Below are 26,898 nucleotides of genomic sequence, written 5' to 3'. Positions count from 1 at the left end.
CCCTCGTGACTAGAGACCGCGCGGGGACTACCGTGCTCTGAACAACGCCAAAGTCCCCGACAGGTACCCGCTGCCATACATCGCGGATTTCACGACCTCCCTCTATGGCGCGGAGGTTCTTCTACAATAGATCTAGTAAAGGCGTACCACCAGATCCCAGTTGAGCCGAGTGACGTCCCCAAGACGGCCATCATCACACCTTTCGGTTTATTTGAACATCTTCGGTTGCCTTTTGGGTTACGAAATGCAGCTCAAACATTTCAGCGCTTCGTTGACCACGTCATCTGTGGACTTCCCTTCGTTTATGCCTACGTTTACGACCTGCTAATCTACATTCATGGCGCTGAAGAACACATTCAGCATCTTCGACTGCTTTTTCAGCGCCTTGAAGAGCATGGCCTCGTAATCAACAACCAAAAATGCGAGTTTCGAGTCACACGTTGAAGTTTTTAGGCCATCAAGTGGATCACACAGGGGTCCGCCCACTTCTCGAAAAAGTCGCAGCAATTAAGGTTTTTCCACAACCAACAGCCATTCATAAACTCACAGATTTCCTGGATCTCATAAATTTCAATCAGCGTTTTATTCCCAACTGCGCTTCATCACTCTTGCCGCTAACTAATATGCTCAAAGGCGAACACAAGGACTCAACACGGTTAAATTGGAGCGACTCGGCTTTTCAAGCTTCAGGCGCATAAAGAAGATCTCGCTAACGCGACCCTACTCGTTCACCCCTGCCAAAAGCTTTCCGTGAGTGTCATGTTCGACGCCTTTAATATTGCTATTGGCGCTGTCTCCTGCAGCAGCTCTCCGACAAGAACTGGCAGCCCATTGAATTCTACTCCCGAAACCTCAGCGCAAGAGAGTCGCGCTACAGTACATTCGGTAGAGAGCTCCTTGCGATTCATCAAGGCCTCAAACACTTCCGGCATTTCCTAGAGGGTCGCCATTTCGTCGTTTTCACCGACCACAAACTCTTAAAATACCCACTGAAATCAGGAAGTGACAATTTATTCCCCGTGAGATCCGTCAAATGTTATACATATCAAAATTCACGACAGACATCCGCCATGTCAAAGGCAAAGACAACCTGGCTGCTGATGCGCTTTCGCGTGTTAACATCACTCCCTGCTGCAGCATGGTACCCGTGACATTTGATTTTGAAGCCATGGCTTCAGCTCAGCGAGGTGACACCGAGCTTCAACAAGTTCGTTCATTGCACTGCAGCCTGAATTTGCACGAGGTAGTTTTGCCAATGTGTGGTACACCACTCATCTGCGACCACACCACAGGCGCGCCCCAACCCTTAGTACCGCTATATTTCCGTCGTCAAGTTTTCGACTGCCTACACTTCATGGCACACCCTGGAGTTTGAGCAACTCAGCGGTTAATCACTGAACGCTTGGAATGGCCGGGTCTCAACAAGGACGTACGAAACTGGACTCGCTCTTGTCTGGCCTGCCAGCGGTCCAAAATTCAACGTCATACGTCAGCACCATACGATGCCTTCCCAACACCGACAGCGCGCTTCGAGGCCGTACACCTAGACATTATGGGTCCTCTGCCAACATCTGGTGGAAGCACATATATACTGACATGCATCGATCGCTTCACGCGCTGGCCTGGAGCATTTCCCATTCCTAACATCACCGCCGAAACCACGGCACGGACATTCGTCGAAGGCTGGATTGCTCGATTTGGTGTGCCTTCATCGGTTACCACCGACCGAGGGAGACAGTTCGAGTCCGCTTTATTCCGAGAGCTCATGAGACTACTAGGGTGCTCCCGTATTCGGACCACGTCATACCATCCCATGGCTAACGGCATCGTAGAGGGCTTCCATCGCACGCTCAAGGCTTCTCTAATAGCACACGATGACCGTGTTCATCGGAGTGTCCGCCTGCCATTGGTGCTTTTGGGACTCCGGACCGCTTTTAAAGAAGATATCGGTTGTAGTGCTGCCCAGCTCGTATATGGCGCACCCCTTCGCCTTCTAGGGGAATTAATCATCCCGGCTGATCACGGCGCCAATACGCCTCGCAAGTGGGCTTATTTTCGTCTTCTGCGCATGAGAAAGGAAGTAGCGGTGACGTCAGAACGCCGAGCCCTGATTGGCTGATCGCGACCCCCTATCTCAGCGTCGTCTGCTCGCAACATCGTCTGCGTCTGTCTTACCTTTCCTGCGACTTTCGGAAGTGCAGGTCTTTACGAGCGAGCTCGACTTCGCCTTTCAGAGAGGGCAGAAGAAATAACTCGAGCGGTACGTTGTTTTCGTTTAACAACTAGAAGACGCGCATCAAGGAGGGAATTCAAAGGACTTACTGGCGAGGTGTCCCGAGGCGCTGAGGTTTGTTCGCTAAGAACCGAGAGTGAGCGAGCGCGTTAGTGTCCGCAAGTTCCCTCCTAAATACTTTTTCCCTCCTTTCCTGTGCGGCGAGACCCCTCATTCTTTAACGGCGTCGGCAAGTTGGCGCAGTTAACGTCGTCTGCTTTACGTCTGCTAGTCAAAGCGATGACTGCTTTACCTTTCCTGCGTCTGTCGGAGATTCACCGCTTTTTCACCGGCGAGAGTCACCGTTGCCTCGGGAAACAAGGAGATAACAAGAGGAAGAAATTTACCTCTTAATCTGAAATTGAGGTCAGCAATCAAAATAGAATACGGGAAGTATTCACAAGAGTCGCGCGGGCATATTCCATTCAGCACGCCAGCCGGTCGTGGGCACACGGTCGCCGAGTCGCGGAGTGCCTGCTAGGCCTAACTGCAAAGCTCGCTTCGTCGCGTTCGGTGGAATCGTGGACGTTGGAGCTTTTCCCGGGTGTTTGCGGATCCAGCGTTTTTGTTCGTCGTGGTCTGCTTCAAGTAATTTTGTACTTCTTTCTTGCTGCTTGAAGTCGGGACGCGTGAGAAGCGCACGTAAAAAAATAAACGTCCATGGGTCGTCGCGACTTGATCGTAAGAAGTGCGTAAGACAGCTTCGGAGCTGTCGTAGGATTTCGTCGTAACCTGCGCAAAACTTACGATAATTTCGTTTCGTGAATACGAATTTGTTCTTAAGTTTTGTCTTACGCACATTTTTGGCGTAAGATCGTTTCGTGAATCTAGCCTCTGCACTTTCGAAAGTCGCAGGAAAGGTGAGACAGACGCAGACGACGTTGCGAGCAGACGACGTTGCAAAGGAGCAGACGACGCTCAGATAGGGGGTCGCGATCAGCCAATCAGGGGTGCTATGTTGCGCTTTTTGGACTCCCAGGAGACTAGGAAGAGGGAAGTGCCGTCAACGACACAGCAAACGTAGATTGGGTGTTGATTTCGTTTTCTTCTGTCAACATCCAATCTGCGTTTGCTGTGTCGTTGACGTCACTTCCCTCTTCCTAGTCTCCTGGGAGTCCAAAAAGCGCAACATAGCACCCCTAGGCTCGGCGTTCTGACGTCACGCTACCCCCTGCGCAAGAAGCAGACGAACTTGTCCTCCGCATAGCAATCCCGCCAGCTATGCCACGCAACTCACGACGGCTATGCGGGCCCTCCGAGCGACCCCTCCTCGTCCACAACAGCGTAAATCGACGTACGTTTCGAATGAGCTCGCCCACTGCACTCACGTATCCGTCCGCCATGATGTGAGTCGCCAATCTCTACAACATCCGTACGACGGCCCATTCAGAGTAATTGAGCGTCGGGACAAATATTTTCTTCTTGATCTAAAGGGAGGAAAAGACACCGTGTCAATCGATCGCCTCAAGCCAGCCTACCTTGACACTCCTGTTGCATCTACACTTCCAACAACCTCACTTGAATCAAGGATGCACACCGGGAATTTCGAAGGACATCCACCAACACTTATACCTACTACTACCGCAAGAATTGTTTGCGATAACAAGCCACAAAGGCATCCTGACCGGCCAAAACGCCATGTCACTTGGGCACCTCTACCACCACAACTCGGCGTTTTCCAACGACCTCCTTGTTGGAGGGGGAGTACCTGTAGCAACCGGCTGTTCGGACGAAGGAAGAAGAGGTAGACAAGGGAGAACGAGCTCACAGGCCGAGCTCAGAACACCGGCAGCTCCCGACCGGACTGGACGTGTCCATAATTTTGTAAATAAAAATAGGCAGGGAACTTCGTTCACTACATTATTCAAAGAAAAGGAGGGAGAGGGGGCGAGAGAGAGGAGCGGGCGAAAATGGAATGTTTAATAGCCGAATGAAAGTTTCTTCTTTAGACCCTTAGGAAATTCCGTTTTAGAGCGCAGCTCTTAGGCGCCCGTTTCCGGCTTGAGCGGCGTTGGCGTCGCCGTCGCCGTCGCCGTCGGCGTAACCGCACGGTGCATTATGGGTAAGTTTCCCCGCTAAATCTAGCGGAAAAATTTCCCCGCTAAATTTAGCGGAAAAATTTCCCCGCTAAATCTAGCGAAAAAATTTCCCCGCTAAATCTAGCGAAAAAATTTTCCCGCTAAATTTAGCGGAAAAATTTCCCCGCTAAACCTAGCGGAAAGAATTCCCCGCTAAATCTAGCGGAAAATTTCCCCGCTAAATCTAGCGGAATATTTTCCCCGCTAAATCTAGCGGAAAAATTTCCCCGCTAAATCTAGCGGAAAAATTCCCCGTTAAATCTAGCGGAAAAATTTCCCCGCTAAATCTAGCGGAAAAGTTTTCCCGCTAAATCTAGCGGAAAAATTTCCCCGCTAAATCTAGCGAAAATATTTCCCCGCTAAATCTAGCGGAAAAATTTCTCTTCAGGTCAGGTGACCCCCCGAGGTCACGTGACCCCCGTGGTCGCGTGACACCCCCAGGTCACGTGACCCCCATGTGACCTTGGCGAGGGGGTCATGTGACCCCTCCAAGGTCACGTGACCACCCCTCCCTCCCGATAACACGTGAACCTCAGTACCCTTCCCTCCTCCTCCTCAAGAGCTACGCTCTAATTCGGCGTTACAGGAAGTTGTAAACGGCTTTCATTTTTATAGCGCAGCTCTTAGGGGCCCGTTCCCGGCTTGAGCGGCGTCGGCGTCGCTGTCGGCGTCGCCGTCGCCGTCGGCGTCGGCGTAACCAAGGTCATCCCAAGGTCACGTGACCCCCAAGGTCACGTGACCCCTCCAGGTCACGTGACCCCTCCCAAGGTCATCTCAAGGTCACGTGACCCCACGTGACCCCCTGAAGGTCACGTGACCCCTCGAGGTCACGTGACCCCTCCCAAGGTCATCCCAAAGTCACGTGACCCCAAGATGACCCCACGTGACCCTTTGAAGGTCACGTGACCCCCAAGTCACGTGACCCCTCTGAAGTCACGTGACCCCTCTGAAATCACGTGACCCCTCTGAGGTCACGTGACCCCCGAGATCACGTGGTCTCCTCCCCAAGGTCACGTGACCCCGAGGTCACGTGACCCCTCCCAAGGTCAAGGTCACGTGACCCCAAGGTGACCCCCACGTGACCCCCCAGGTCACGTGACCCCTCCAGGTCACGTTACCCCTCCAGGTCACGTGGGGGTCACCTTGGGGGTCACGTGACCTTGTGGTGACCCCCACGTGACACCCAAGGTCACGTGACCCCTAGGTCACGCCTCCCCGAAGTCACGTGACACCCCCCCCCCCCTCCGAGGTCACGTGACCCCCCCCCGGAGCAAATTAAAGAATGAGGGGAGGAGGAGGAGAAGGAGGAGGGGTCTACCCTCCCCTCAGTACCCTTCACTCCTCCTCCTCAAGAGCTGCGCTCCAATTCGGCGTTACAGGAATTTGTAAACGGCTTTCACTTTTTACGCTGAAAATTAATCTTTTTTTTTCCTTTTTTTTTGCGGGAGGTGGGTGTGTGAGAGCCTGATTTGATGACACATATTCGCATGTTGAGTTTAGAATAATTCGTGGGGTAGAAGTGTTTAAATATGTGTGTAGAGAGGTGAAGGAAGCGTTCGGTGGAGTCGGCGGTCTGTTTCGCCGATATATATTAAAGGTCGGAGGAAATTATGTATATCAGATTAGGAAACTTACAGGTATGTTTGTCATGAATTCTCATTAGCAAGTTGAGAAGACGACCGGTGTGTTTTAACGTAAGGCATTTCGGGGCGCCGCACAGTGTGGCACCGGGGAGCAAAGTCGGAGGTTTCGGGGACCGGTGTCTGCGTACTAAAAGGGAGCGCAAGTTGGGCTGTCGACGGTAAGTTAGGGCGGCACCTTTAGAAATAGCTTTAGAGTCTACGAGGTGGGAAGTGGCGCTCATGATTAGTTTGCCGAGCTGGGTATGGAGGGATAGAACGTGAAGATGAAAGGGTTGCACGGCGGTTTAGACCTTGGTTTCGGCCATAGGACGTCGTGCCGGGAAATGTTAGAGACGCGACTGCTCGCATTGCGCAGAAGGCCGCATGGGTAACTACGTTAGAAAAGAAAGGCGGTCATCTTCTTAAGCTAATGGCGAAACTTTATATCGTCGCTGAAATTTCTACGGAGGCGGAGGAATTGTGAAAAGGAATATCGAAATCCTCTGTCAGCTTCCTAGACCTAAAAATCACTAGTGACGGTCACAAGTTTCCAACCTCTGTGGACTATAAACCCACTGGCAGCCGTAGCTACCTTCTTTACTCCTAGGGCCATCCTAGATCCCAAATCAACTCCATTCACTTTTCACAATTCCGCTGCCTCCGTAAGATTTGCAGCGACGATATCGATTTTCATCATAAGCTTGAGACAATGACTGCCTTCCTTGTCGAACGTAGTTGCCCGCTCGGCCTTCTGAGCAATGCAAGCAGTCGCGTCTCTAACATTTCACGGCATGACGCCCTATGACCTGAACCAAGATCTAAGAACCATGCAATCCGCTCATCTTCACGTTCCATCCCTCCATACCCAGGCTAGACAAACCAATCATAGACGCCACAACCCTCCTGGTAGACTCTAGTTATTTCTAAAGCAGCCGCCCTAACTTACCGTCGGCAGCCAAACTTACGCTCCCTTCTAGTATGCAGCAACCAGTCCACAAAACCTCCGACTTTGCTCCCCCTTACCACACCGTGCGGCGCACGCGAAATGCCTTCCATGCAAACACACCGGCCCTCCTCCGAACTTGCTAATGAGAACCCCTGGCAATCACACCTGTAAATCTTCTAATCTCGTATATACATCATTTTATGCACACTCTCTTTGACCTCATTATATATCGGCGAAACTGAGCGCCGACTCCACGAACGCTTCGCAGAACCCCGCAGACTTGTCACACTAGAAAGAGCGGGCCAACGCAAACATGATCTCTCCACACACGTATCTGAACATTTCTCTTCCACGAATCATTCCGAACTCAACATGCGAGTATGCGTCATCAAATGAGGCTTTCACACACACACCTTACAGAAAAAGGAAGAAAACAGAGTAATTTCTAGCCTAAAAAAGGAATTCCCTTCCAGTCTAAACAATAAACTTTCTTTCGACTTATTAAACATTCCCCTTTCGTCCGCATCTCTCTTTCCTTTCCCTTCACGGTATTCCTTTCCTGGTCGGAATTCGACGTCAACACCGACACGGAAGGGCGCTTTATTATGTGCGATTTTTTATTTTCAGCAGTTCACTGGCGGCTTATACCAGTACGGTGAAAGACCGAGTTTCCAGTTTTGGGGGCTTACACCGTTTTCTAGATTGCAGAAGAACAATTGTGTTGTACGGGGATTTTAACTGCGTTGTTTGAGCGAATGATAGAACGCCGCCTCGGCAGTACACTGATCGATGTGCGACGATTTTAGGCGACTTGCTCGAAGATATTGAGCTAGTTGACGCTGAACCGTTAGGAATGAGGCGCGTGAGATGCGTTTCACCTACTTCCAAGCGTCATCCCACATCCGCCTGGATAGAATCTACGTTTCCGCCTCTCTTTCTGCATTGTTAGGCAAATATCGGGTAACGCCGGTTTTTTTCTCCGATCACTGCCTGGTTGCGACAGTGATCGGTGATAGGGCGCCGACGAAGGCGAGGTTCGAGTGGAAGCTGTGGAAGCTTAACACCAACCTGCTCGACGATGTGTTCTTTCTTGCGCGTATAAACAGAATGTTTAAATCGTACTTTGAAAGCACGGGAGGGGGTATTTTTGAGAAGTGGGAGATTGTAAAGCAAGAAGTTAAGATGCTTGCGATAGAAAGGTCATCTGTTTTGGCCTACGAAGCGCGTTGTGCCGAACGCAGTTTAAACGCTGATTTGCAGGCGCTCTCAAGAGCGGAGTGTGTAGCTCCCAGCACGTGTTTGAAAGACTTAGATAGCGTAAAAGAATGGCTAGAACTAAAGCCCCTTTCTACTGAAAAGTAGCGACATCCTTTGAAGAATGCCGCCTCCTATCTTAGGCCAAACCAGGCGGCGCTACTGTCGACGCGCGGGTGTAAAAAAGCAAAACATAAAGATAAAGGTGTGCGCGTAAGAGGAGGATAGAGAAGATGTCGCTAGCTTTTTTATTCAGGGGCATTAGCTAGAACAGCTTCACCAAGAGCGTTATTACGGAGCCGTGGTCCGAGCGCGTGCAGAGAAGTACGTCCTGGGCGAGCAGCTAACGAAACGGGCTTTAGCGGATGAAAAGCGATACGCGCTGTGAAAGGAAATAGCTGAAATAGATGTCAACAGCGTTACGAGCACGAGCCAAAGTAGCATACAGCAGGCGTTTGTGGCACACCATAGGCAGCATTTTGAATCGAAAAGTCAAGGAAGAGAGGACCCAGGCTTCCGTCTGCAAAATAGCGAGTCAAAGGTTATCAGTTATGCGGAGGATATCGCGGTGTTTTCCAGTGACAAGCTCAGCGTTAGTGCCGCTGTCACCTTGGCTAAATGTTTTTGTGAGGCTACACTGGCGCCGCTATAAATTGGAACGAGTGCCGCGGGGTTTGGTACGGAGCACGGGCCACAACTCCTTCAGAGTACGAAGGCGCTAGCCGGGATCGCGTGCCGTGCGCATGCGTCGGCGTGCCTTCAAATTGTTACCGCGAGAACAAAACCTATTGATCTGGGTTCGCAAACCAACCTGGCCAGCCGTGCTTCCCAATGGAAGTAAAGTGATCTGTCCATCTTCGCGAAAGCGACAGTTTGCAACATTTTTTTTTTCTTTTTCAATGATACGGTATGTTTTGAAAGCGATCCCCTGCGCTCGCATGAACGTTCAGAAATTTCACTGTATTTTCGTTTTTTTCATCTGGGGATCTAATTGGGAACGAACGAGGCGTGACAACCTCTTTCACCGGGTGTGTCACGGGGGACTTGGGTTTTCATTAAGCAACTCGAGTCCCGATTCTTTTTTCTTCGAGAACAGGAGCATCCCTTCATTCGAACATTCATCCAGACCAAACTGCCACCTCATCTGCCATTATTTCTTGTTTCCTCATGCGGTAGCGAGTCCACTCGACTCGTGGGGTTTCAAAAGGAGGTCATTGACGCAGTGGGGTTTTCGTCTGCTCGTTTTACTTTTAAATATTTGTCTCTCGTGAGTAAGAAAACGCTGAAACGCGATTTGGTAGTGAGTTTGATTCAGACGCCATTTTATAGAACTGTTTTACATGCCTGAATGTACATACCTGAATGTAGACCTGTTTTATAGAACTGTTTTACATACCTGAACGTACATACCTGAATGTAGACCGCGAACAAAGTTCGCGGTCTGCATTCAGGTATGTACGTTTGGAACTTGAATATTACAAGACATCCAAACTGTTCGGCTTCTTAGGGCCCCTTATTTATAATTGCAACAATGTGCCATAAATTAATCGGATTTATCTAGAAGTTTTATAAACATTTCAGTTGCAGTCAAACTACGCGACGTACTTGTATGTTGCAGCACCAAGGCCTCTGCAGGTTCTGTCACTTGCGAGATAAAATGGTACACTCTTCATATTGAACAGCCGCTATACTCAACCCACCTATAAGCTCACGGGTCAGATAAGGCAACATGCTTGAGCTAGCCCTACACGCTTGAGCCAGCCTGCTTTGAAACATATCTTTCCATCGCAAGCAGTCGTTCTGCAAAAGTTAGGTAGCCCACGCTTGAGCTAGCCCAACACGCTTGAGCTAGCCTGCTTTGAAGTACATAACTCTATCGTAAGCAGTTGTTCTGCAAAAGTAGGTTTCGAAATATCAATCCCGTGCCTGTAGAGCGTCCGCTTCCCTTTAAGATAGATGGTGAAGAACGTATAGCGAAAACCCTGCCTGTATCCTTTCGGCTGCACTCTCAAAAGCATAGCGTGTCTATATTTCCCGCAATGCACTTGACAGAGCCAATCGTTACAATCACGAAAATAACTGGGCGCACGAGGAGTCTGGAAAAATGTTTCGACCTAAAATAAAAACTGAACTGCGACGCTGAACACAGTGTAACCATGCACGCAAAACATAAGGCCCTTGAGTAAGAAAAGTAGCGACATATTCTTCCTTTTCCTCTGGCACGCACACTCTGTATCTTTATTATTTGCTATTCCGCACCCGCGCGTTGAAGGTACAGCCGCTTATCCGCTCCAAGATAGCAGGCGGCGCCTTTCTTTACTTGGTTATAACATGAGTCAAAGCGCAGTAGAAGGCTAGAAAACACACAAACACATGCAGACAGACTAAAAGTCTAATGTCATTGTGTACCTTATACTCTGAATTGATCGAGCCACAACTCAAAGAAAAGCGATGAAATCCGTGACGTTGCCCTGTCGGCGTTGATAGACATGTGCTACTAGCGTCCACTGCAATCTGACAGCGTTTCTCCACCCTCCTTGTGGATCCTTCAAGGGAGGTCGTTACTTTTGCGTGTAGAGCAGCTTTAGCGAAACCTCATGCTCGCTGGTACAATGGAGATATGTTTTCGATGTTCAGGGACATTTTTAGCGTGTGCTCCCGAAGATCCCTCTGTAGATGCCAGCGTTTGGCTGTACGAATCGTTGCCAGAAAATAGATGCTCCAGATTTTTGTGTTGTTATTTAGTGCCAAGCTGGCTACCCGTTGAGGATCGTTTTGAAATGCGGTTCGAGCAAAATATCGCGAGCAAACATAATTACCGCAAGCTTTATTTCTATAATAAGGCAGGTGTGCATAGAATGAGAGAAGTCAATATATCTTATGCATGTTAGTAAACGGTGTCCTTCATTTCGAATAAATTAGTATATAAGTCTTGTGGTGTGTTGAATAACTGAATTCATGTGTTCCCGCTCAATTGGTCAGGTAGCGTTATAATACTATCAATAATTATTATTATTTATTTTTTGTGTCCCCAAACCACTTTTCACTCTTCACAGTGGTGGACGCGATATAGTATAGAACAGCCAGATTGTTGAAACAGAACACAACACCAATGGCCTTGCCATATTTAGGCGATAGACATCCATTCGCGAACAAGCAAGGTAAAATATAAGGCACATTAAAATATACAGATGCTGTTTCTACTCTTGCGCAAGAACCTAAATGGGTTTAACGCTTCAATTTCCAGATTTAATTCAATGGGAAACGCTTTTCGCAAAATCTAAAGAGGAGCGTTCCTTTCTTGCTACACTTTTACGCTCCTTACGGTTTACGTTCGACAATTTCCAGACGTCCCCGAGTTAGACAGTCTTCACAAATGCTTAAACATTCTTCAGCTAGGGCAACGCCTTCGTCTAACCTTGAACTATTTTTAGAGCGAAAATCTTAGGCGTCCGTTTCCGGCTTGAACGGCGTCGCCATCAGCGTAAACGTAACACTTCGGCGTAACGCTTTTTCGTGACGCGTCGGCGTTGCCGTAACGCATCGGCGTAACATTTTTGTTACGCGTCGCCGTCGGCGTAGCCATAACGCATCGGCGTTACGCTTTTTCGTGACGCGTCGCCGTCGCCGTAGCCGTAACGCATCGGCATAACGCTTTTTCGTGACGCGTCGGCGTTGCCGTTACGCACCGGCGTAACGCTTCTTCGTGACGCGTTATCGTCGCCGTAACCGTAATGCATCGGAGTCACGCTTTTCCGTGACGCGTCGGCGTCGCCGAACGCATCTGCGTAACGCATTTACGGGACGCGTCGCCGTCGCCGTAGCCGTAACGCATCGGCGTAACGCCTTTTCGTGACGCGTCGCCGACCCCGTCGCCGTCGGCATAGCCATAACGCGTCGGCGTAAACGCGTGGTGCATTATAGGAAACGTCACCTAGTGAGCCAGGATGACGCGCGCGTTGCATTATGGGACGTTTCCCATAATGCACCGCGCGGGAGGGAGGAGGGGGAGGCGGGGAGGAGGAGAAAAAAGGAGAGAAAAGGGGGACGAGGCGAGGAGCAGGGAGGAGTAGATGAGGACGGAGGAGGAGAGGCGTACCGTTCCCTCCCGTACCCTCCCCTTCTCCTACTCAAGAGCTGCTCTCTAATTCGACATTACAGGGAGTTGTAAACGTCTTTCACTTTTTTTAGGTACAGAAAAATGTTTCCAGCCCTTCGATGCTGGTTTTTGCCAGGCCAAGCACAGCAGCTTCTACTACAGCCAGGCAACGGGCAAATGCGAACCTTTCACGTACACCGGCTGCGGTGGCAACAGCAATAACTTCCAGAGCCTAAAGGAGTGCCAGGACACGTGCCAGACACCCCTTGAGGCCGCTACTGCGATTACAGGTGCGTGTTGCCGCAAATAGTTTTTACATGCAATGATACAGTTTATAGAGATGCATAGCATTATGAAACATTTTCTGTCAAACTTCTAGCACTGAAAGACTGCGATTATAAAAAAACCGCTGATAGTTTACATTCTTGCAGCACCCGAGACAGCCAATCACGGTGAACTAAAGAAAAGAATATTGTTGATTAATTGTACTTCAGCCTGTGCTAAGAAAAGGCAATAGCAACAGTGTCAGGTATAATTAATCATAGTTAACCTTCACCAGCTTGCCAGCAAATTCGCTATTTTTTTTTTCAGGAAACTGAAGCGGTTCTGCATAAATACTTAAATCACCTTTATTTGGCCTCCAGGTTTGCGAATATCAAAATTATATTTCAGACTGATGCGCCAAGTAGCCAAAGCAGCACTTTCGAAATAGCGATGAAGCCCCTCCTTCCCAGTACGGTCGGTGGAAGGAGAGAACCGTGACGTATTCATACAGAGAGCTCAACCTTTCAACGCCTTCCCCAATCCTTACCCGGGCAGTCGAAAGCACCGCAGACGTTCCGTCGCAAGCGGCACTCGCAAGGCAGTTGAAACCTCTGGGTATAACATCACACCCAGCAAAGTTTTTTTTCGTTTTTTTTTTTTTATTATTACGTTTGGGCCAAATGATTGTGATATAAAAATTCACAGGACAGAAGCATGCTAAAATTCATCTCTAACTCGATATCTTTTTAAGAACCTCATCAGCTTTCTTTTAAGAGAAGAATCAGAGTGAATGACGAAGCGTAAGATATTATTAGACGAACCGCGCGGAGACAATCAACCTGTCGTTTCCCTGGCGTACCGCGCATTCGCATAATAGAAAGTTTTAGGGAACCGTTTTTGCACATCGCATAAGGTACGATGGACCTTCTGCGCACGTGCTGCCGCAGAAGACTCGCCAATGCGCAGTGCGTGCCGGAGGGCCAGGCGTACCGTATCGGATGGGCAACAACGGTTCCCTAAAACTCTCGAATGAATTGCTCCTCCGATCGAATCGCACGCTGAGCTTCGTCATTGGCCGAGTTCCTCCAGTTGCTCGCCGGGACTGGCCCTCTCCGTGTGATACGGGAAACTGAATTCACGGGCTTCTCTTCAAGTATAGGCCTTTTCAGTCAATGCACACTTCACAGAGACCCCTGTATTCATTTTTGTGTGCCAGCTAGTGGGAGTATATGCAGTAACGGACAGCCTTCTTACGATACAAAGGGCGTAATGAGTACAGGGCATCATTTTAACGTTCCGCAGCCGATCACGTTTGCGGCATTGGAGAAACGGAACACCTAGGAACGTCTCTCCCAAAATAGAAGAGGCATCATAAAAGGTCACGCGCCTAAGCTTCTTCACCTCCAAGTAATTCTAAGGGTCTGAGGAGGACCCGGGACTCCTTCCACTCAGTTTGCATAACGTGCTATTGAGAGGACAACTGTATCTGCCATATTATGCCAATCGGAATACCGTAAATCAACCTACGCAAAGCAGTTTTCTTTTTTTTAATATGGTTACGAATGACGAGGCAGTGAAAACTGAAGAAACTAAACGTTGAATGTGGCGAACTTGTGCCAAAACAAAATGAGAATGAATGTCGAATAACGGTCGTCAATGACGGCGTAACAGCAGGAGCGAGCGCATGCGAAAAAGTGAGGTAGTGCGGCGCGGGCGGCTTCTTTTGAACCCTTTCTGGGTGTCTAAGGGAATTCTGCCGAGAACATTCCGGAATTGCACATACTAAGCTTGAACAAACTACATCATTCTCAAATCTTCTAGAACATTCCACGTTAACATATATAAATATAAAACGACGTGCATTGGCGGGTATCGAACAAAAAACGCATTGAAATCCTGTCGCTACTCACGTGGACGTAACGTTCCAGTTTTACGTAGTCGCCTGCTGAGTTGGACTAAAAAATAATAAAGCAAATAAAAACTTCTGTTCAGACTTTTAGCACATATTTCCATTTCGAGTTCGGCAGCTTGAAACCTCTGTTTCGTTTCAACATTAGTTGGGGAAATCGGAACGAAAGAGAAATCAAAAATATTTCTTCTCAAAAAACTTTTTCTACAAACATTTATTACCTCTTCCTTCTTCTAGTCGGTCAAATATCGGCTTTACTTCTTTTTAGCTTTTTATAACCTTTCAGTATTCTCTATCTTGTATACAAAAGACTATATCATGCAAGAAAATGTAACTATCTCTAATAACATGGGTGCAGAAGCTTTTTTTTTAATTTCTGGATGCGTTTATTTTGAGAAATATTGTTAAGAATATTAAGCGGTATATTAAAGAGTCGTTTGTTGCTGCAGGAATATTTACGAGGTACACAATTAGGCGCCGTACTGATTTACTACTTGGAAATCAGGCAAACAATTCTTATACACAAACTTTTTTTTTTTCTTAAATTGAACTGGGCAAGTAAGATGTGATCTAAAGGCAATATCTTACTCTAGAGCAGCGGTTCTCGAATGGGGGTCCGCGAAGACAATCTAGGGGTCCGCGAAGCCCTGCCTCATTAGTCAAACCCGGCAATAAAATTTTTATTTTTCTAGATTGAGAAGAAACGTTCCAATTTTCGAGTGCGTTTTCTCGTGTGTATGCCAATGATAGAAATCTAGCACTTACTTATATTGATTTATTAAATCATTATCATAATTACCCCATACTTTTCCCTTCCCCTCACCACGAACGGGGTCCCCCACCATCTTCGGCGATCCTCAAGGGTCCCCGAAACATCAATGGTTGAGAACCACTGCTCTAGAGATTTTGTAACAAGAAGGAATCGAACACAATGACGTGCACAATAAAACAATTAACTTGAGGCACTCAGCACTCCATAGGTACATTTATTACTCGACTTCATAATTGTGCGAACTCATTATAGAATAACCTGAGTGGTATCAAAAGTGTCTACTCCTACATCGAAAATGTTCCTGATGGCAACAATTTTTTCCGCAGTAGAAACAGAGAAGAGTAGAAAGCAACCGTGAAAAGGACGGATTTGAAATATTTATGAAATTAGAATACGATTGCGCTGTTATAGCGTACATTACGAACAATGCTTTGAGAAATAACAAGCAGCTATAAAGAACTAAAACAATTATGAAAATTCCATAATATACACCTACCTTTCGCCAAAGGAAGCAATGTCTTCCGCGAAGCGAAGGGTATAAGCGGAGAACCGGCTGTCCCTGTTAATATTTGAGAGGAATGATTTTCAAATCCATGGGTCATATTGTGATGGTATGATGAGGATACATATATTATGTGAACCGGCGCTACGACCGATCAAAGCTAAAAACAAATATATCGCCACGATCACACCCCTCCCACACCACGGGACTTTTGTGATGCCACAAGCTTTCCATTTTATGTGCGCAAATATTTGCACACAATTGACGCTGAACCTTTATTGGACAGACAATATAGTCAGAGTGAATCAGCTGCGATAGAAACCATAGCAAGAAAACGCATGTCAAAAGGAAAGACTGTACATAATAATTGAAGTGAGCCTGTTAATTAGACCACAATCCTTCGAAACGAGGCCGAAGTTTAGACACCACGAATCTGAGTTCGGGCTTGATGTTGAGCTGCGGCCCGTACTTTTCTTTCGTCGGCGTTACCGTTAAAATGCCAAGTTTAGAGTTTTGGAGTCTCCGAGCCTCCTTTGCGATCCCCCGCCAAATCTTTCGCCAGCCTTTTTCCGGTCGCTACCCACAATATAGAAAACCCTGATGTAAGCCGAACCTTTGTTATTTTTATGTCAAGTTGGGTTATATAGCGTTGAGGCAGGCAAATGGGGGAGCAATATATTAGCTTAGGTTACCTTCAATTTTGCCAGGTTCTATTAGTGTGAGCAATGAACGAATGCTAAGAAAGCTGGCGGATAGAGCTAGATGAAAAAGAAGTTTTGAAGGCATCCAATACATTTCAGATTGTTGCTTTGCAGTATTTATTAGAGTAGGTAATGCTACTTAACGCATGATGTAGTTGCTCTTAAATTACGTTTAGCATGGTTTATCAGTTCATAGTGCACCTCTTTAAAATGAAAGCTACTCGCTGCTGCGCCTTCACGTCACATGAAACTCTGCCGTGTTGAATACAGTGCTAAAACTAACCAGACCGTTTTTTGTTTTGTTTCTATAAAAGTTCATTTGATTGATGAAAAGAAACTGGAATAAACAGGTGAAGCCATTACTGCACATGCTTTTTTTTTTTTTTTTTTTTTTTTTTTTTTTGTCAGCATCCGGTTTTTGTAAAGATCCAGTTTCCGTCCCGGTTATACTTTCTGTATTACGCAGGGTAACCAGCCTTTCATCATTTCTGTTCGATTTTATTATTAATACATTAGGAAAAGGAAACATAGATAAGAACAAATCTACCACCATGTACTAAAATATCGCAAGTGTTAATTGAAAATCTCCTAATATATCACACTGGTCACTTCTTTCGTAAAGCTATGTGTAGCCGGTGAGCCCACGTATCCTGAAAAACTGCCGGCTCCAAGACCTCATCTAAAGCATGTCGGCAGTGGGCTAAGGCCCGAGGTTTGGACATGCCCCTACCACTCGTACTCTGTATTTTTACAGCAACAGGTGGTACGGGCAATCCTTCCCCAACTCAAAAGGATACAGTTGGGGTTGTAGAGCAACCTGCGTTGGATATTGCATTTTTTTATCTAAATAAACCTGCCGCGGGTTTGTACATTTGAGGAAAGCAGTGTGTCACTCTCCGAGCAGACGTTGGCGATGGCTCCTCCACATAAGGTCCGAGGCACTTGAGGACCATAAGGTTCTGAAAAGGTGTCGCAGCTTTTGCTGACGCTTTACTGCGAATTTGTACAGGACTGCTCACTTTTAAATATATTTCTACCATCCGTCTGCAAAAAAAAATCAAATATTCCAGTTGCAGGTTTCCTTGGAGACAGAAGTAACTTCCCGATATGTCAATCTCAACTTCTAACTAGAATGTACTTTTGTATGATTAATTTATTCATTCCGGTAGAAATATAAAAACGCAAGCATCGTAGCCCATGCTCTTCTTGACCTTCCTTGTCTGCTCAGATCTCCAGTCAGTTGAGCACAGCGTTGAAATTGGGGACCGCAGAAAGTGGCTACGCGAAGACTGCTCCTTCATTCTGCTGAAGCAGATATTCATACAATATCTGCATCAGCCGTTTTTGCTTTCAAATCCTAATTATATGGCTTCCTGGGGAAACTCCTTCACGGGCTCTGAAAACAAGCTCTCAGTGGTCTAATCATCAAAGCAGAATCGAGCAGCTTCAAACTATGACAACTAACGCGAAGAAATCGCATAGTAAATTTCTATCCCAGTGTAAACGAACCAGATTCTTTCCAGCATGTTTTGTCTCCGTCTCTTTTACTCTGCTGTCTCCTTAGTATCTCCACACGCAGGAATCTTCCTAATTGCAAAAGTGAAAAGGCGATGTCGTAGGTTTTATTCAGCAGGCCGTTTGCTCTACTCTCGTCTAAATCCCTGGTTAACTCAGCTGGTAGTGCGCTCCACTTGTAATAGAGAGGTCCCGGGTTCGATAACCGGACCAGGCGGATTTTTTCGGTCACACAACAGTCTCCTAGCTGTGTCTGTATATTTTTGTTTGTCCTTTGTCCCTCTTGTTCCCCTTCTCCAGGGATTATATTCATCATTCTTGTCCAGCTCGCTTGCGCCTTTGCATTTAATTGCATTGTAATCAGTACTATCTTCGTGTATTTTGCACAATTGCTTACTTAGATACAGCGTAGACCCAGCGCCGCGTTGACCCTTTGGGAGGACCACATGGACATTTGTTTTATTTACAACATTCGGATATAATTTTGCACAAATATACAACTGTACGTTGAATGCTTAAGCAAAATTATAATTCGATTAGTTTACTTGAGCGAAAAATAACGAGAAACATATTTTTTTCCCGCGGGATAAGTATATTTCGCGAGAGACCATTACCTACCTGGTGGCCCACTGTGGCGATTACATTGGCAAATTGAATGGGACATACTTGGAGCCAAATTTATTACGTACATGTATGCACAATAAGCGACACTGGGCGAAAGAAAGCGATCGCCGTTTCTTTATTTTTTTTGTCGTTGTTTTTTTTTTTTTTTTATAAAAATGCTTTTATTAAGATCACCAGTGTGATTTAAAGTGCTCAATTGGGGCACTAACTTCAGAAGTAAAACAAAATGTTTTTGAGTACACTTTTGAAGTAAACTCCAAAGAAAGCACCAAAAACGTGTTCGCGCTAAGAGTGTCACGCAGTCACGTAGTAAGCTCGAGAGCGATATGTTACGAAATCAATCTAAGCTTTCTCTTCAAAAGACCATCACACCATTGTTCTCGCTGTATGTAAAGTTAGTCTAGTAACACGTGCATATATTAAAATCACAAGTGACAAAGTATGGAGCTACGAGAAAAAGGGAAATTCTACGAATAAATACGAAGCAAATATTGCACACCGTTAAAAAATAAAAAAAAAATACACTTAAACCTCAACTACCCCGAGAGGGGAACTTCACTTCCGAAACAAACAAAAGCACATTTTAGAATTGTAGCTCGTAATATTTAGGTTTTCCATTTCTGCAATAGTTTTTATTCAGCCGAGAGTTTCTTTTTCTTTTTTTTTTTTTCAGTACACGTATTTTTTACAATATTTGACATTGTAAGCCAGGTTTCAGTAAATAACCGGTTGGAAACATCGAGACGAAATGTGAGCACGATTCAATCAAATGCTTTCTTTAGCAGCTGCTCCAGTGGCCTGGATCTCTAATTGCTCCAGCACAGCGTCCTGTGGCCTTTCTTGTCCCTCGTGCTGTTCTTGGGACCAAAATACCAATTGCATCGTCTGCCACTGCGAGCTGCCAGATCTGGGTGAATCTTTCTTCTAAACAACGTTTAGAAGTATAGGTTGACACTTTCAAATACATTTTAAACAGTGATTCAAGACGTCTTTCTAAGCTTTGCAAATTTAAACTATTCTAGCGAGGAAGAAGAGAACAAGGCTGAGCGCGCGGCAAGATTGAAACAGGACATTGTCTAACACGAAACCGTTTTGTAAGCGGCGCACGCCTCAATATATATGATTACCCGTTTTTGCTTGGCGGAAATTTGTATATTAGTCATTGTCACAATCTGAGCTTTTTCCAACCAGAAAGGTTAAAATGATAAATAGCTCGAGAGAAAATAAACTACGCGCAAGCTCACAGACATGTACCAATGAAGAGTATTTCTGCGTTTCTCTAGCCCCCTGCACGGGAGTGATACCATCTAGAGGTTTAGCTTATGTTGCTGACACCTCTATTTTCGAAGTCGAAACAATCGGCTATAATTGAGCGGTACGTCTGCTGAAAAATAATTCTGACGTAGTTCCGTTTGAATTAACCAAACGTTTTGAACCTAATCGCATAAACAAGCAACGTATGTTTGTTTGCTTTTTGCTTCAATTCAGCATATTTTTTTTCGGATAAGTGCAGGTTGGTCTACGTATAATTTATTGCAAAAAAAAAAAAGCCATCTTAACGCCCTCCCAACTTTCTCATTGACGTCCTTCATTCGAGCTCGCACTAATACTAGGCTCGTTTAAATTCCGGTACATACACCCTCAGAAAGGGTTCTTCCGAATAAATTATCGTTTAACTAAAAACTACTGCGTATAAATAAATACAAATCCGCAATATTTATTAGTCAGACCTGCTTATTTGACTTTCTGCCCAGCAGGCGTGCAGAGCGTGTCTCGATCCACAGACAGAGTGAAGCGATAACTCATTTTTCAGTACGTTTTCAAGTCAAATGTTAAAGCTTCAGTATTGTTTACGAAAATGGCCAGGTGAACGGAAATGAACCTACACACTACGATTTCCTTTGAGGTGGCCGTTTCCGTAAGCATCATGAACCAACTAGTTCGGCTTCAGCTTGTTCAGCATTTCGTATAGAAACAAACGTAAGCGGTGTTCGTCTGCGTTAGCGTTGCGTGTTCCAGGCTGCGCATGCGTGACGTCGTCATGCAATAATTCAACATCGCAGTTTAGGCTCCACGCAACAAATTGTGAAACACGCAAAGCTAATGCAAATGTAACAGGTTTGCGTTCGCTTGTGTACGCAATACTAAAACTGTTGTTTGCGATGTAGCACCGATCAGGACTGTTGACGGTTCCAGAGTTCATCACAACTCGGATTACTAAGATCAAAGGATTCCTAAGTCTTACGCGCTTGGACTGCGTCGTCTACTCCTAAAAAATGGCACTTCAACCCAGGTCCTAGATTGCGCCCAGCCAGCTGCATAACGTCGCCAAGTGACTGCCCTGTAGAGTGTCAGAGCAGCAGCAAGACAGACACCTGCTTCGACTGCAGCTGCCTCGCCCCCAATGGAACGCTTGTACCCGCACTAGGTAGGGACGCTCCCACCATTGAGGCGGTTTGGTAATAACATTGTCAGAACATGCCCTTGACGAAGAGAAACAGGGCCAGGCAAATAGACACATATAAGTGTTCTGCTTCTCAATTTAAGTGTTTTTTCTCACTTTTGTTATAAACCATTAACGTTTTCGGACACGTCTAGGAAATAGTTGTTATCGAACCATTTTTTACATATTTTTTCTCTCTTTCACCTCCTCTTGTTGAGTCAAGCAAAGGCGTCGGGCCGCGAATCGCACGGTCCGGGGTTCGATTCCTACTAAGGCGCTTGTTACATCTTGCTTTTTACATGTAAATATAATAAATTATGAGTATATATGATTAATTATGACTAAGAATGCCTTCTACTTAGATTCGTGTACGCACTGGCTATTATGGGCTGTGTATGCTTTACGTTGCCTTGGCCTGTGCGTAACGTTTTTTCCTCATACTCGGCAGGTACACGTTTTACATAAAGTCCAGCCCATAAAAGCATTCTGTGTTAAAATAAAGCGGATAAGCACTCAATCAACTTTAACCGGTCGCGGCAAAACGAATGCTCCTAACTTATCATTGGCTTTACTTCTATGTTTTTCTGTCGCCCTTTTCTTTTCTTTTTTCTCTCCAGACAACCAATGCAAGCGCTTCCGGTTTGCTACGTTCTACTCCCGCCGTTACCTCGCCCCCTTTTGCCTAATGTAGAGATCAATGTGCCTCATGTAGGATTGAAAGCAAGAATTACGAACTGGTCTAACCAATCTGATTGGCATAAATTATCATCAAACTAGAAGTCACATCATCAGCAGCCGCACTGAGTCGGCAAAATGTACATCTCTCTCTCTCTCTTTCAATTCTGTTTATGAGCATAAATCTCAGAAGTGCGGCACACCAGTGAAAAATAACGGGGAGGCCTATCGTATGCTTCACTTCTAACGAAAGGTGACCCCTAGTGGCATGGCTTTTTCAGGCAGTTCGATACCGCTTAACGAAGAAGACATTGACCTTGTGACTATTGCAGTACTCCGGAAGACAATGCCAAGGAACGCCTATAATTAAAATGGGCCTACTTCCCTTGATTGTGGATGGCTTCCTGAACAACGCCACCTTCTCTGTTTCAGAGTACGTTCCTTCTGAGGAGCCCTTCTTCTGTCCGCCTACGTGTACACCAAAGACACTCCACAGCGGCGAACGAAAGTGCCACTGCGCTGACCACAGTAAGGCATTCTCTCGGACATTCACACTTGTATCAAGTGCGTTAAAACACACAGCTATGTATGTGGATTATGCTGTAAGGCATTCTATCGGACATTCACACTTGTATCAAGTGCGTTAAAACACAGAGCTATGTATGGGGATTATGCTGTAAGGCATTCTATCGGACATTCACACTTGTATCAAGTGCGTTAAAACACAGAGCTATGTATGGGGATTATGCTGTAAGGCATTCTATCGGACATTCACACTTGTATCAAGTGCGTTAAAACACAGAGCTATGTATGTGGATTATGCTGTAAGGCATTCTATCGGACATTCACACTTGTATCAAGTGCGTTAAAACACAGAGCTATGTATGGGGATTATGCTGTAAGGCATTCTATCGGACATTCACACTTGTATCAAGTGCGTTAAAACACAGAGCTATGTATGGGGATTATGCTGTAAGGCATTCTATCGGACATTCACACTTGTATCAAGTGCGTTAAAACACAGAGCTATGTATGGGGATTATGCTGTAAGGCATTCTATCGGACATTCACACTTGTATCAAGTGCGTTAAAACACAGAGCTATGTATGTGGATTATGCTGTAAGGCATTCTATCGGACATTCACACTTGTATCAAGTGCGTTAAAACACAGAGCTATGTATGGGGATTATGCTGTAAGGCATTCTATCGGACATTCACACTTGTATCAAGTGCGTTAAAACATAGAGCTATGTATGGGGATTATGCTGTAAGGCATTCTATCGGACATTCACACTTGTATCAAGTGCGTTAAAACACAGAGCTATGTATGTGGATTATGCTGTAAGGCATTCTATCGGACATTCACACTTGTATCAAGTGCGTTAAAACACAGAGCTATGTATGGGGATTATGCTGTAAGGCATTCTATCGGACATTCACACTTGTATCAAGTGCGTTAAAACACAGAGCTATGTATGGGGATTATGCTGTAAGGCATTCTATCGGACATTCACACTTGTATCAAGTGCGTTAAAACACAGAGCTATGTATGGGAATTATGCTGTAAGGCATTCTATCGGACATTCACACTTGTATCAAGTGCGTTAAAACACAGAGCTATGTATGGGGTTTATGCTGCCATCACACGTCTCGCAGAAGTTCCGAAGAGACAGACGAACACAAATTAACGTTATTATTCCTCCCGGCCAATAGCTTGCGCAAACCTATCCTATCCATATGCCATGAGCGTGTATATTACTGCTGTCGATCGAATTAGAGTAATGCCAAACACTGACTTCCATATATGTATGGGGAATATTTCCATTGTAAAATAAATACTGCGCCTAATACAGCCACTGCTATGAGGTTCCTCTTTGGCGTAGTAGATGGCTATTGATTTTTTGTTGTTGGGTTGGTTATAGTCCTGTACAGGATACAAGGGTAGGTTAACGTCATCAAATAATTTGCTGACGCGACGGGTGCAGTTAAACTTTTGAGCCAGCGCTGGACCAATTGCATGACATTCCTTGACTACTCATTCAGATATTTCCCAGCTTGATCCGCAAATTTTATTCCCGGTAAAAAAGTATTTGCTGTAGATCGCCTTTACTCGCGAAACGCTCGAAGCCAATCTTTTTGCAGCATTCAAGCTCCACGCTGAACATTTGTCCGCACGCTTACGCGTGGTGCAGTAGGCACAAAAATATTTCAAAACTGCACCCAAAAACAGCTATCTTCTGTAATTAAAAAAAGAATCGTATCGACATGAATGATACTTTATTTTTGTAAATTTAAGACTGAAATAAATTAAAAATGTATGGACCTATAAACCTCTATAAGGCTATTCAAAATGCCCCGTAGTCCGCACCGTCTCTTATGTTCAACTAACTCACAACTCCGGTCCCTGCAACTAGATGTGTGCAGTATGCCGCTTGTCGAAGGAAGCTGCAACGAGGACATTCCTCGGTACTTCTTCAACACCACTTCGTCCCGTTGCGACGTGTTCCAATACAAGGGCTGCACAGGTAACGACAACAACTTCGAGACACACGAAGACTGCCTCGCAGAGTGTGAAGGTGAGTGTCAAATACCGGGTAAGCTTCAGTGTCTTGAGCTATTTGTCTTACTACACAAGACATTCGTCCTGGGCAATTTGACTTCATGGGGAGGTTCGACTATTACATCGGTTTGGTTTACATTCCGAACACCGTGACATAAAGCAATAGACGAAACGCTGTCATCTGAACTCTACACACTAAGTAATGCCTGGACGTCTACTTACCCGCAAAACACTCAGAGAGCCAATCTCTGCGATCTACGAAATCAGCTCAGCGAATGATGAGGCGGAACATCCATTTAGACCTAAAAAATGAAGCCTGCGCTGTGGCATTACGCAGTGCAAAGCGTCATGCTTGCATTGCGTAATGCCACAGCATAGACTTAATTTTGAAGTCTAAACAGATGTTCCGCCTCGCCATTCACTGAGCTGATTTCGTAGATTGCAGAGATTGACGCTTCAAGTGCTTTACGTGTAAGTAGACGCGCATGCATTTCTTACAGTGTATAGACCTCTTTTTTACATACGCAGGAAGGAGGCGCAATCGGCCACTTATGTCCCCGCGAAGTTACGGTCAAATAAGAGTACAAATATCATAACAACGCGTCTTGTATTGTTCATGAAATATTTTATGACCACTTCTCCAGGTGATTAGCTAAAGGACCGGCGAACGAGATATTCGTTGGAGATTTTTTATTACTTGCGTAAGACGATCAATCCCCCAATGTGTTTAATAGCACAAACTAAGGGCCTTGCTAAACGTTGTCATGTTGTGCTATTAACGAGACTTTGTGATTTACGGAGAATTTCCGCATTGTCGCACTATGGGATGTCACAGACGTACACATCAATTTAGTTACTCCGCTAAACTTTGCGGGGAATTGAATTGGTGTATAGGTCTGTCGTGCCCTATAATGTACTGAATTAGGGTGCCGATGTGGGGTAGTTGGTCCATACAATCTAAAGGAAAACAGTGCGCAAAATAAAGGACAAAGTACAAGTGCACACAGGACAGGCTCTGACTCTCAACTGAATCTTTTGTAAAAAACGAAATCATCAGTACCGAACACATCCCGGGGCGGGCAATCAACGCGAGTTTAAAATTCAATCCCTTTGCTGTGTAAATTCAGCGACGTCTGACTGACGTATTTCGTGCCTTCTCTTTTTATTGCGTAGGCTTCCGAAATTTCCCTCGTCATTCGGTCTCTGACCTTGCCAATGATTACTACCTTTTCGAAGAAGGGTCGACACCCACACCTTGCATAATGAAGGCACAAGTGCCCCCCCCCCCCCCCCCCCACACAGACACTTTCACGTATGACAGTAACGACAAAGCATGCTCCCGCAATCTGCTTTGTTCCTGTTTTTTGCGCGCTGTTTTCCCTTTTGCCCATAATCAAACGCGCACAGTGTTCCATTCTAAGACTTAGGCACCCGCTCCGATCCCGTTCCCGCATATAGCGGTTACGCCGACGCCGACGCCGATGGCAACGGCGACGCAGACGCCGACACCCACGCCGCTATATGCGGGAACGGGCGCCTAAGGGCTGCGCTCTATAAGATTACTTTGGGGAACTTAAGAGGGTGGTCGCCCTCCGCTCCCACCCTCCTAAATCCGCCCATGTCGTACCGACAGCTTCGCACAACCGCATGTCTCGGTCTGCTGGCTACAGCTCTTCATTCCGTTCGTCTTTCCTCGCCTTGAGGAATGCATCAAATTTGTGTCTATGGCAACTCTTCGGTGTATTTTGGCTTTTTTTTGTAGATATCCGAAACTAGAAACTTAGGCTTACAACCTAAGTTTCTTGGAAAGAAACAAAATGCTAGAAGTGCTATTTACAATTATTTTCTTTTTATGACAGATGCTTGACTCAGTAGGAAGCTGCAATAATGTTTACGTAAGGACGCAGCGTATCACTAAATAACAAATTACACCATCTGTTTAATGAATGCAGAATTCAGATATTTAAAGTGTATCACACGTCTCTCAAATTATGCTCGAAGCGTGCTTTTTCTTTCACAAAAGTGAAGGAGCATAATGCGTTTGATGTATTGCTTGTTCTGAAGGGAAGCCTGCTTTCGCTGTTTGCATTAATTCTGAATTTGGACTTACCGCAGGCAGTGATATGTTGTATGACTCGATACGAAATCTACGTGTGCAAGTTTTTGAGCAGGAATGAGTAGGTTGGTGAAAATAAGTTCACACTATGGGTAAGAGTGACAGCTATTTTTCATTACAAGCTCATGCTCCCAAATAATGTAAACCGAAAGCACTTGCTTTTAATGAAGGGCTGAATATGCTGTGCAAAATAGATCATAAACGTGCCTTTCATTTGGTGCTTCGAAATAATTGTAACGTAAACATCATTATACTTGTTTGTGTGAAATATTTATCGAAGTGTGTTCCTCGTTATTACTTTCTTTTAACAATTTAAGCTATCGCGCTGTCCATTTTTTCATAGATTATTTTAAGCGGTACTGCGGTTCATCTAAATATCGACATCCACTGTGTTGGGATTTTTTTTTCAGCGCCGTTGTACTGGGTGGTTCTCATTTGAACCCGTTCGCATTTCTACCTTCTCGTTTTTACCTTCTCATTTCAACCCAGTGCAAAACAACTTTCGCGTTTCTCCCTTTCTCATTTAAACCGTTCTCAAAACAAAC

General features: G+C 45.7%; 1 protein-coding gene across 2 annotated transcripts in view; it reads left to right on the top strand.

Moving 5' to 3' along the window:
- LOC8025169 (papilin) overlaps positions 1 to 26,898 on the top strand; it is a 94,986-nt gene that overhangs the window by 24,410 nt on the left and 43,678 nt on the right. Inside the window, exons 7-11 of one of the 2 annotated variants that reach the window (XM_029986182.3) lie at positions 12,364 to 12,561; positions 19,344 to 19,469; positions 20,852 to 20,986; positions 22,109 to 22,204; positions 24,092 to 24,253. In XM_029986182.3, coding sequence (XP_029842042.2) covers positions 12,364 to 12,561; positions 19,344 to 19,469; positions 20,852 to 20,986; positions 22,109 to 22,204; positions 24,092 to 24,253 — 717 coding nt within the window. Of the gene's footprint in view, positions 1 to 12,363; positions 12,562 to 19,340; positions 19,470 to 20,851; positions 20,987 to 22,108; positions 22,205 to 24,091; positions 24,254 to 26,898 lie in introns of both variants that reach the window. The other variant, XM_040210924.1, reaches the window with a different exon arrangement.

This window comes from Ixodes scapularis, unplaced genomic scaffold (genome assembly GCF_016920785.2).
Source record: "Ixodes scapularis isolate PalLabHiFi unplaced genomic scaffold, ASM1692078v2 PGA_scaffold3__209_contigs__length_174095766, whole genome shotgun sequence".
NCBI lineage: Eukaryota > Metazoa > Arthropoda > Arachnida > Ixodida > Ixodidae > Ixodes > Ixodes scapularis.
The sequence above is the reverse complement of the archived record's forward strand: the minus strand, read 5'-3'. Positions and strand labels throughout refer to the sequence as shown.